Source organism: Engraulis encrasicolus, unplaced genomic scaffold (genome assembly GCF_034702125.1).
Source record: "Engraulis encrasicolus isolate BLACKSEA-1 unplaced genomic scaffold, IST_EnEncr_1.0 scaffold_472_np1212, whole genome shotgun sequence".
NCBI lineage: Eukaryota > Metazoa > Chordata > Actinopteri > Clupeiformes > Engraulidae > Engraulis > Engraulis encrasicolus.
In genome coordinates, this window is record NW_026945778.1 from 13,566 (window position 1) to 25,633 (window position 12,068).

The 12,068-nt window shown below is 48.7% G+C and overlaps 1 protein-coding gene across 1 annotated transcript; it reads left to right on the top strand.

Moving 5' to 3' along the window:
* Positions 1–767: 767 nt before the first annotated feature.
* LOC134444145 (exostosin-1b-like) lies at positions 768–8,178 on the top strand. Its single transcript, XM_063193581.1, has one exon. The coding sequence runs from the start codon at positions 1,684–1,686 to the stop codon at positions 2,626–2,628; it is 945 nt and encodes a 314-aa protein (XP_063049651.1). The 5' UTR covers positions 768–1,683; the 3' UTR covers positions 2,629–8,178.
* The last annotated feature ends 3,890 nt before the right edge of the window (positions 8,179–12,068 follow it).

The following is a 12,068-nucleotide window of genomic DNA, read 5'->3' on the forward strand; positions in this document are numbered from 1 at the left end:
TTGTCCAGTCCTCGAACTCGCCCCCCTTGTTGTCGACTTGCCCACCACCAGGCTCCTGGCCCCTTTCAGTCAGCCCCCCCCTGCCCCTTCCCATCCCATCGTGCCTGACGCCCGCCCCATGCCCTGCCTCTCAACCCTTTCCTCTGAGTAATTAGTTGATAAAAATGAGCTTGACCTCCTCAGTCTAAGTAATGAAGGCGGGGGCTCCAAAAAGGTGGTCAGGCATCTTATCCGACATGGCACCGGGTCGGGTGGGCATTGAGGGTTGTGAATTGTTGTTTTGGCTTACTTCACCATAGCTTTAGAACGAGTTTGTAATTTTCCTCTGTGATTTTAATCAAAGGGAGAGAATATTTAATTGCATTCACATTGCACACTCAGTCATTAATTACATTTGTATCATTATTATTATTTTTTTCTAGTAAGAGGGTGGTTGGTGGCGCAAGAGCCTTTGTTTGATGTGAGCATATCAGTTCACATGGGATGAACTTAATAATGTTGACACAAACAATATGTTCCAGGAGAAAAAATAACTTGCACAGATTTGGTTGTGAAACACTATCCTCGTTTCATAAATTAGGCAAGCTGCAAGGGCAGGGAGTTTGTTTTGTCAGCGCGTTATGAATCTCAGCTCTGCTTAAATAAACTTCAGAGGATTTTCGGAGCCACTTGCTTCGGTCATGAATGGGTGCAACGGAAGCACCGCCTTTTCCGGTCTTCGCAGTGAGCCAATGAGACGGTCTGAAGCACCATGATGGGCTGTCACGTAAACTGCCGTCGTGTCGGGATTGGAATGTAACAGAGTAACACTCGGAACAATTGAGCATTTGGATATTGAGCACGGTTGGCGACCATGGGATCGGAATCGTATGATTCTCGAAGTGCTTGCCAAGTGTGAGAATTAGCCCTGTTTATTGCATCTGTTGATTCTGGGATTGTACCGAAGATCTCTATAGCAGATGAGAGGATCTTATACTTACGTGTGTGAGGGTCTGCCGAGAGAATGGAACTAAGAGCAATGCAGGGATTCGTGCGGCTTCAGTTTTCCATATAAGAAGCTTCGCTGCGATTCTCCCCTCGCCGAATGCATAAGTCGGGGTCAATGGAGTGAGCACAGTCCAGGAAAACCACACAAACCGGCCGGATCTCTCGCTGGAGATCTGGATTTTAATGCGACCACTCGGAACCTTTAACAGCCCCGTTCCGTTCGGCGTTACTTCGACTTTATATCAGGATATTTGGATTCTTCAATGGATTTCTCCCAAGGTAAAGTGAATAGATAGCGGCAGCAAGTCTTTGGTCGGAAGTCTGGTCTGTCCCTTTCAGGATAGCTGACCTGCGAAACGGGCGCAAAATATTGGAGAGGGGAGAGCGAGGCGGCGAGTAAGCTACCCTACCTGGTTTGTTTGTTTTTTTACGCGGAGATATCTCAAAGTCACTGCGTCGCAAAATGTTACAGACAGATAGAAGAGGGGGGGCGAGGAAACACTAATAAAATCGCCCACATGCTCTGGATCAATTACTTGATACGGGAACGGAATCCGAAGAAGAGGGAAGAGGAGGCGAGTTGGAAATCCTTGCAGGCTGGAAGATGGCGGAGCGGGGTTGCTGGAGGTTGTGAGAGCCAAACTTCGGGCTACTTCAAATTTATTTGTCAACATCTCTACCCAGCAGTCAGGACACATGCAGGCCAAAAAACGATATCTAATCCTGCTGTCGGCTGGCCTATGTCTTCTGCTGCTCTACTTTGGGGGTGTTCAAGTGCCAGCGGCGAGCAGAAGCCGGCATGATCGCAGCCGCAATGGATTTCGGTCGGACCAGCCATGGCCACACTTCTCGGACCCTTTACAACCATTCAATTCCTGGGATCAGACAGACACTGAGGAGTACAACCTCCACATATCACCCAGACAGAAAAGGGACGTTAATTCCAGCGTTTACAAGGGCAAGCGGTGTCGCATGGAATCTTGCTTTGATTTCTCCCAGTGTCAAAGAAACGGATTCAAAGTTTACGTGTACCCACAACAGAAGGGAGAGAAAATCTCCGAAAGTTATCAGAACATTTTGTCCGCTATCGAGAGCTCCAGGTTTTATACCTCGGACCCTGGCCAAGCCTGTCTGTTCGTGTTGAGCTTGGATACGCTCGACCGCGACCAGCTTTCGCCGCAGTATGTGCACAATCTGAAAACCAAGGTCCAGAGCCTGCCGCTTTGGAACAATGGTAGGAATCACCTTATATTTAACTTGTACTCTGGGACGTGGCCGGACTACACGGAAGACCTGGGTTTTGACATCGGCCAGGCCATGTTGGCCAAGGCGAGCATTAGCACTGAAAACTTCAGACCCAACTTCGACGTGTCCATCCCGCTCTTCTCCAAGGAACACCCGAGGACCGGTGGGGACCGGGGCTACCTGAAATACAACACCATTCCACCTTTTAGGAAGTACATGTTAGTGTTCAAGGGGAAGCGCTATCTCACCGGAATTGGGTCGGACACGAGGAATGCCTTATATCATGTCCACAATGCTGAGGACGTGGTACTTCTCACCACCTGCAAGCACGGCAAGGATTGGCAGAAACACAAGGACGCCCGCTGTGACAGGGACAACGCAGAATATGACAAGTAGGTTGTGTGTGTGTGTGTGTGTGTGTGTGTGTGTGTGTGTGTGTGTGTGTGTGTGTGTGTGTGTGTGTGTGTTTACATCAGCCTTTAATTATGTATGACATGGCATAATTAAAATCATGCGCGACGCGTGTAATTCCCCAAAGCTTGGTGTGCGGCTGTAATCCTGTCGTTGTTTTTGACGGGGTAAACTTTTTCCCTCCACCTCATATGAAAGTGTTTTCACTAGCCCCCAGATGAGCCCCCAGGCCGTACTAGTAGCTCTTTAAAGTGAGGTGGTAATGTAAATGCCTTGGTAGTTAAGATTCCCGAGCCGCCCCCTCTCTGCGCACTGAATGCAGCCCAAGGGGATGGATGTGTGTGTGTCTGTGAGAGATGTTGGTGGCGGTGGCGTTGAGAGGGTTGTATTTGTCTGAATTCCCCCTCCCCACTTAACCAAACGTTAGTAACCAACCGAAAGCCGTAGCCCTTGGTTATGAGATGAGATGTTCCGTCGGCCACCTCAGACCCCTCGCGCGCTCTCATGCGTGTAAGGAGCTCTCCAGCCACTCAATTACTTCTCCGCGTTTAGTGTAAATCACCCGGGAGGCTCGAGACAGCCTCTCTCGCTCCCACGGCTGCCAGCCTTCCCCCAAATGCCTTACCTGCTACTTCCACACAGAAGGAATTTCGCTCCAGACATTGCAGTCAAAGTAGGATGTGCTTGGGCTCGTCTTATTTGCCTGGGAAACTGAAGCGAAGCTGAGGTGAACCAACGGTATCTGGTGGTTGGCATTGGGCTAATAAAGATGACCTTGTTCGGCTAAATGGTGACTAAGTCGTTTTTTTCTCAACAGGCACAATTTCTGTCCACCACCTTGATAAACAGGAGACATTTTGGACTGCAATCGCCTACATTCATACAGATTAAAACAACAAAAACAAATATCGGATAACCAAGTTCAGTCCATCATGATGTCTGCAGTGCATTCAGCTCATTGCTCTTAAATGCTGCCAGTCAGGCATTGGGGTAAAACAAGATGGCACTCTCGATCAGCCCTGAAAGTGTGTTGTGATTTGGGAGAAGTATGACCCCCCCTAATCATTTTAGCCCTTATTTTGGCTCTCGCCACTCCTAATGCTATGTGACACACTCTCACTTGAAAGTGTGTGTGTGCGTGAGTGTGTGAGAGACATCTAACCGGGGTTGAAGTGACTTTGCCAGCCTGCCACAGTCTTAATGGTTTATCTAGTCTACCATGCGCAGCAAAGAGAGAGAGAGAAAGAAGCGATACGATGCCCAGGCATTCCGTTTGTGGTAGCCTACCTCCCCTAACCTCATCAACAGGGGATTTGCTGTCTCTTGGCACGGTTGGTGTGTGGGAGTGCAGAGGTTTGTGTGTGTGTGTGTGTGTGTGTGTGTGTGTGTGTGTGTGTCTGTGCATACTCTGCAGGATTGTGCATTTGCGTGCACAATTGTGTCTGTGTGTGAGAAAGAGAAGCTACACACACACACACACACACACACACACACACACACACACACACACACACACACACACACACACACACACACACACACACACACACACACACAGACATACACAGTCACAAACACACTTCACCGGGCAGCTGTGCGAGCGTGACTGGTTTCAACCCATGCCAGCGGGCACCATCATGGGTGCTGCTATCTGTATCCAAATTGAATCCGCTCGATTGACCTGCCTGCCTCGTCCTGGCAGAGGGCACTGGGAATCGAGGCAATCCTTCTGCAATAGCCCAAGTGCCACCTCGTGTCTGCTGATGCTGTTGCTGGGATGGAGAGGGCGAGCCAGTGTTTCCCGCAGAATTTTTGTTAGTTAAGGTGATGGGGCGATAAAAGTATACTTTTTGGTTACGTAACTTTAGAAATTACATTCACAACATGAAATCTTTATCTTTTCAGGGGACCTAGTCAAGGTGGTAGGTGCCTCTTGTCAAGATGGCTGCCTTAGCAATTAAGTGCTGGGGGAAACCCTGGGGAGAGCCCAAAATGGGGTGGGTGGAATGGAGGTAAAGGAGATTCAGTTATCAGGGCCCCTGATAGGGCAGTCATGGGTAAGCGGTTAGGCCGTCAGACTTGTAGCCCAAACGTTGCCGGTTCGACTCCCGACCCGTCAGGTTGGTGGGGGGAGTAATTAACCTATGCTCTCTCCCCTATCCTGCTCCATGACTGTGGTACCCTGAGCATGGTACCATCCCGCCGCACTGCTTCCTTGGTGCGCCATTGGGGGCAGGGCACATGTGATCTGCTTGAACTTATGCTGCATTCCCCAATGGTGGGAGATTCGTTTAGTTTAGTTTATTTAGTTTAGTTCAGCAGGGACCATGCACAATAGACATTGTTTACAGAAGTAAAAAGATGGCTTGTGCCAGATTATAGCTATATAGCTAATTTCCATCTGCAGTCCCTGTATCCCCTGAGATGGGATATTCCTGATTGCCTATTTGCTGAAATGCATTGGAGCGCCTGTTGAAGCGGTTCAAGCCGCGAGCTGGGGCCATATCAAAGTACCCCAACTTTGAGATCGTGACGTCAACACAGCAATGACAGTGCACAGTGATAGGGATAGTTGAAGTTTGACTTGCTGGTTGAAACGCTTTCAAGTGGGAGGTAGCTGCCTCCTGGTTGCATATTGGGAAGCCCCTACAGCTCTGGACTGCAGCAATAGAGGCCAGGATTTGGTGCCAAGCCCCTGACCGGGATGGTGAGGGTGTTGGAATGGTTGCATTGATCTCGGCACACACCTCCAGACCTTGGATGGGGTGATGGTGATGGTGATGGTGGTGGTGGAGGTGCCCAGTCAGTGCCCTGGGCAGACATCGAGTCCAAGTGCATCCTGCACAGTCCACTGACTGGGCACCACCACCACCACCACCATCATCCCATCCAAGGTCTGTCTTATTGTGTAATTTTATCTCTTCATCCATATTAATCTGTTCTGTTTTGTCTGTGTCCTGTCTTTGAATGTAAATGTAATGTGTGCTGCCACCTTGGCCAGGGCTCGTTTGTAAAAGAGAATTTTATTCTCAATGTGATTTTATTTCCCTGGTTAAATAAAGGTAAAATAAAAATAAAATAAAAACCACCCGATCGGGCCTCCAAACCCACGGCCTACCAGTCTGTGCTCCAGTTCTGGCATGGTAGACACAGTGCGATACCACCGAGCTAAAGGTCTAGACCGACCGGCTTCAGAAGGGAGGTTTACTAATGTCCTACGGCCATACCGCCGTACTGGCATCCGGTATGCAGGCAGTCTGATCTCTAGCCTGATTATCATCGACTTTCAAATATCTTGGAGACTTGGTCTGACCAAGAGCATAACAATTAACATTTTCCAAATGGCATGGTTGACCCGCCTCCCTTGGTTTGCTACTGGTTGTTTGCTTCCTGACGTGGGAGGAGTTCCTGATTTATCTGGAGCTCAGAAACGATATTTGTATTGCTCCTGGCCTGACTAGAAGCAACGCTGGAGGTGTTGCGTCACTAAGAGGGTGCGGCCTGGCCATATGATCTCTGACCTTGTGCTTGTGTGGGAAGAAGCTCGGGAATTTGGGCATGCCTGTTACTTTAGGCATGCCTGTTACTTTGGGCATGTTTATTACTTGCTCTCCCTTGCCTTCTCTATCTTACATCACGCTCACACTCACTCCTCTCTGTGTCTCTGGCCGTTTCCCAATGTCTAGTGTGCGTCCTTCAAAGTGAATCAGCTTTTGTTATCACGCCTAGTGATTGGATACACGTTGGTGAACTCACCAAAGTATCCAATCACTGGGCGTGACTAATTAGGCTTACGCACTTCCAAGGCTCATACACTTGACATTGGGAAATAGTGTCTGTTTCTCTTTCTCTCACACACACACACACACACACACAGACGCACATGTGGGTCCTAATCATGTGCAGTTATCCATCTTTTTTCGTCCCCCCCCCCCGATCTCTCTTTTTATTTCTCTATTCCTCGGGGTTCACTCTCCATTTGCCAGTATTGATCACAGTTTTTGCCCCCCCCCTCACACACTCACTCTCTTGCGGGCCTCCCAAGGTTTCTGCCATCGTTCACACACAAACGCACAGTCACTGACTTTCATTGGCATTCTACCTTCCCCTGTATTGGCTGCTTTCTCTGGCCCTGCACCTGTGCTGTCTCTATTACGGTTTTCATGCCGACCACAATGGCGCCGGTGTCCATTCCAGCACCAGTTAGGCTTGGAACTGAAGTGGTTACCTGCGAATCTCCCACGTTCATACTAGGCTCTGAACTTTTCCGTATGTCATCATGTGTTATCTGGATGAACCTGCTGACGTCCATGTTATCACGGTTTGCAGAGAAAAAAAATTGTTTTTTTTCCTGGTGTGCATTGCAAACCAACTTTCCGGTTCCCGAGCACTCAGAATTGCAGTGTTGAGATTTATGTGCGGGAACTGCGGGCACTGGCATGGTTCTGTCAGTCTGAACGCTCCTTGTGTGTGGGTGTCTCTTACTTACTCTCTCTCTCTCTCTCCCTCCTTCTCTTCCTCTCTCCCTCCTTCTTTTACCCTCCTCCCTTCCTCATTTTGACTTTCTCTTCCACATTTCCCTCCGCTGCCACTGGCTTGCTTCACTCCTCTCAGTCTGTCAATTTTGTCTCCTTCTCATTCTCTCTGTCTAGTGTTGACAGATGTGTCTGATCAAATCCCGCCCAAAAGGTTCTCAAACATTCCGCCCAATTTCAACAAATTGCATTGATTTCTATGGGCCCAAAACTGCAAATAAAACCGCCAAATGGCCAATTTTTCCCAATATCAAGTCAAGTCAAGATTTTACCCGCAGACGGCCATCCCAAGTAGCCCAATTGGGCGGGTAACCACCCAATCTGGCAACACTCGCTCTGCCAATCATCACTCTTCTTGCCCTTCCCCTTCTCCATCATCATCATCCCTTCATCCTCTGCCCTTCCCACTTCTCCAAATCTCTTATCTGTCCTTTTGCTCCCTTTGTTTACCGCTCATCTTCATTCTCTCTCTCTCTCTCTCTCTCTCTCTCTCTCTCTCTCTCTCTCTCTCTCTCTCTTCTCTCTCTCTCTCTCTCATATACGCCACGATTCTCTTGCCATCCTCATGGCCGCAGTCATACCTCTGCCATACATTCATCTATCTATCTGTTTATCCATCCTTCTATCCATCCATCATTCATTGTGGGTTTCTCCCTCTCCTCTCTCTCCTTCCTCTTTCTCTTATATCTCCCTCTCTTTTCTCTCTCTCTTCTTTCTCTCTCTCTATCTCTCTCTTCTCTCTCTTTTTCGTTCTCTCTTTTTTCCCCCCGCAGCAACGACTCGCTGGAATAACTTTCCATTGCCAAGCGTCATGGCTAAACAATGGTCCCATTCATTCATCCGTGTGCAACAATGTGCCGGCCTGGTCTGGCCTGGCTCGGCTTGAACGAAACCAACGAACGAATGAGTGAAATACCCAACCAGCGAGCGAATGAACGAAAGAAAGAATGAGAGGGGCAGGGAGGGACAGTAAACGGATAAGAGAGAAGAATTGGAAGAGAGGGCCTGAGGGAGGGAGGGAGTGAGGGAGATAGAGGGGCAGAGAGAGGATGGCAGCGATCAAGTGAGCGAGCGAGGGAGGGAGGGAAGGAAGGAGAGGAAAAGGAAAAAGAAAAATGGAGAGACATAATAGGTTTTTTTTTTAGCTGCGATTTAGAGGAAGATGTCGTGCTGATCAGATGCAGATGGTGGACTGCGGGAGAGGATGTTCCCTCGTTTCTCCTCATCTCTCTCTCTCTCTCTCTCTCTCTCTCTCTCTCTCTCTCTCTCTCTCTCTCTCTCTCTTTTTCTGAGTGTGTAAATTCTCGGCCCCTCTGGGACCTGCCATCCCTCTGCTGCAATCTGCTCTCTGGAATGATAACGTAGCGAATGTTTACGTGGCTGCCGAAAGAGAGAGAAATATATAGAGGGAGAGTGTGTGTGTTTTATGTTAACGCTATCCAAAACTGAGGAAATTCATTCTTTGCAAAAGGAAAAAAAAATGAGGTCAGCATTGTTTGGCCCTTCGATAGAAGAGGGAAGTGAGACTGTGTGTGTGTAGTGCGTGATTGTGCGTGCATGACTACGCTTGTTCACGCACTCACTCGTGTGCGTGCGTGTGTGCGTGTGTGCGCGCGTGCGTGCAAGGCTGGACTTCCCCTGGTGTCCTCCCTCCACCCCCCTGCTGCCTGCCTGCCTGCCTGCCTGCCTGGCTGCTTGTGTGTCCTAATGGCCACTGATTCCCTCTGATCTTTGCCGTGTAATACCTAACCAGCACCAGCTGCCCGTGTTGACTTTGTACCGCCGTCCGCACGCCCGCCCGCCCACCTTCCACCTCCCCCCACCTTCCACCCCTGCACTATACCCTGCTAGCTCACTGGCCCCACACGACCTTGTCACGGTGGACTATCCAAGTTTAACAATGAAAAAAACACGCACATCCGTTCCAAAAAATGGAGTAGAGTAGAGTAACTTTATTGATCTCCGGGGGAAATTAAGGGCAAAGTCACATGGAAACTGAAAATGAAATCCTGTGTGACGTCAAGCTCCCATTTCTCTTTATTTAATATAGTCACCTGGGCTTCTAAATTTAACTTTTTCATTACCAGCCAAAATGGCCAATAGATGTTAATCTTACTAGCCAAACACACACTCCTTAATGGGTCAAAGTGGCTAGAGTCACTAGCCATTCAGTTATTGTATTAGCCACAAATTTGTTTGTTTTTTCTTCATCATGTTACTGTAACACTAAAATCAAAGGATGAGGTGCTAAAGTAAGAAGATGAGTGCATAGCATTCTACATGGAAATAAATTAAACAAATGGAAACTGAGTAGCTGAGCTTTGTCTTGAACCGAAATGCAAACAATTGTTACAAAAGGGGAAAACGACAGAATACGCGACTACTCTGATAGACCCACAGAGGAATAATCTACCTGCCAAAGGGGCTAGTAACACTGAAATTATTACCAGCCACAGCCAAGTTTTACCAGCAGGCTGGTTGGCAGGTGCCAGTATCAAGCTCCGTTTCCCACACAAGCCCAGTAGCCCACACATCTGAAGTGAAAGTGAAAGCCCATTGGGAAACTCCAACTCCCATTGTTATTGTGACACAGTACTCCACAGCACACAAGTAGACTACTGTAGTGAACACTGCACACAGCGAAATTGCATTATTATATGGTGTGACGTCATCGGTCGAATGCTCCATTCATTTCAACGGGGCTCCCCAACGTTCGCACGTCTGTTATTTTTCGATAACGGACGGGTTGGTCTATAACAGACCGCTGTCAACGGCAACAAGACTTTTCACTGCTAAAGCGACTTTTCAACAAGACTCTAATCAGCTGCTGTGATAGACAACATCTGTTGTCCTGGCTACCTAGCTGTTGCCTAGCGGTGTTCCACAACGGCACTGTTTTGTTTTGCGCAGCAACAATCTTAACATTAAATAGGCCTAAAGAAATGTCCCAGCCATGTGTGAATCATTTAAGTATATCCATATAATAAGCGGGTTAACTTTCGGGGAGTCGGTCGCTTTGTGGAATAGCAGCACTTCCGACTTCAGAGACTTCCGCTCCGCGTCGGGGTCTAAAGATTCTCTCTGTCGTGCTGCTATTCCACCGTAGCGACCTTCTCGCCGAACGTTAACCCTTACTTAATGCCTCACCCGTGCAAGGGGGCAGCCCTCAATGGCGCCCCTAGGGAGCAGTGTGGCGGGACGGTACCATGCTCAGGGTACCTCAGTCATGGAGGAGGATGGGGGAGAGCACTGGTTGATCACTCTCCCCACCAACCTGGCGGGTCGGGAGTCGAACCGGCAACCTTTGGTCTAAAAGTCTGACACCCTAACCGCTTACCCATGACTGTACATCTGCAAACAGTACCACAGTACAGTACACCGCACTGCACCGCACTGCACTGCACTGGCTCAATGTGGCCTTGCCACCCAAGGTCAAGTGTCCACCGCCGCTGCCAAGCTTATATTCTCTGTCTGGCTGTGTCTGTCTTTTATCTTGTCGGAGCTCTTTTACTCTATCTCTCTTCCTCTCTTTCTGTCTGTCAGTTCATGGTCACTCGTTCATGTTCTGTCCCCCCCCCCCCTCTCTCTCTCTGTCTCTCTCTCTCTCTCCCTCGTTCTATCTCTGTCTCTCTTTCCAAATCTAATTAAGTTAGATTCAATACAGCTTTATTGGCGTGACAAAATACATTTTCATCTTGCCAAGGCATTAGCCCGACAGGTAATCAGTACTGTACAATACATCTCTCTTTCACGCTGTCTCTCTGTCTGTCTCTCTTTGCCTGCCTGCCTGCCTGTCTTTCTGTCTGTTGTCTGACTGTCCTGTTTCCCCACTGTATTCTCCCAGTCGCATTTCATATGTCTGTTTCTCCGTTTCTGTCAAATGGTGGTGTGCATCTCTCTCTGTCTTCTCCTACATCTCTCTCTCGCTCTCTCTCGCTCTCCATTTCTCTATTTCCCTATTTCCCTTGGGATTAATAAAAGTACTCGACTCTACTACGCTCTCTCTCTCTCTCTCTCTCTCTCCTGGTCATTTTTTCCCTTTTTCACTCCATCACGTGGTTTGTGTGTCTGTGTCTCGCTCTCTGTCATCTCGTGGCCCTGGGCATGGTGACAAAGGGGGGATATTTTTTCCTTTGCCCCATCAGTGGACACGTCACGATGCATCATTAGCCAGGGCACAACCCTGTCACGGCAGTCCTGTCCTGTCTCACTCTGGTGTGCGTGTGTGTGCGCGTGTGTGTGCGCGCGCGTGTGCGCGTGTGCGCGTGTGTGTGTGCGTGCGTGCGTGCGTGCGTGCGTGTGTGTGTGGTGTCCCACAAATACGCCTTCCACTCGAACAGCTCATCTCATTCTGTTGGAAGAGACACAGACCACATAACATGAGAAGATAGAGATGGAGAGACAGGAATGGAGAGAGAGAGAGAGACACACACACACACACACACACACACACACACACACACACACACACGCTAACACACGCACACACACCCCTGTCTACATTTAATGTATCTGACTTGAGTGACAATACACTTTTTACGTATGGAAGTGTAGACCAACACATTTGTGTATCATCTGTCCATGCCCGTTATCATGCGACCCTTGTGCATGTTTTGTGTAGCGTGCATACAGAGTCAACCTTGCTGCTAATTTTGGAAAAGCGCTCATTCCAGCACAAATAATAATGGCTTCTCCCTTAATGTGGAAGGATGCACTTAGCGTTTGTACACACGTGTGTGTGCGTGTCTATCTTTTTGCTGATTATTGAGGTGCTGCTGCCATACTTATTGAGGCTTGTGTGTGTGTGTGCGTGCTGCAATGCTTGTGTGTGTGTCTGTGTGTGTGTGTCTGTGTGTGTGTGTGTGTGTGTCTGTGTGTGTGTGTGCATGC

Bases quoted from the DNA above. Each gene is read 5' to 3' on its own strand.
- LOC134444145 (XM_063193581.1), top strand. From the start codon at position 1,684: ATGCAGGCCAAAAAACGATATCTAATCCTGCTGTCGGCTGGCCTATGT.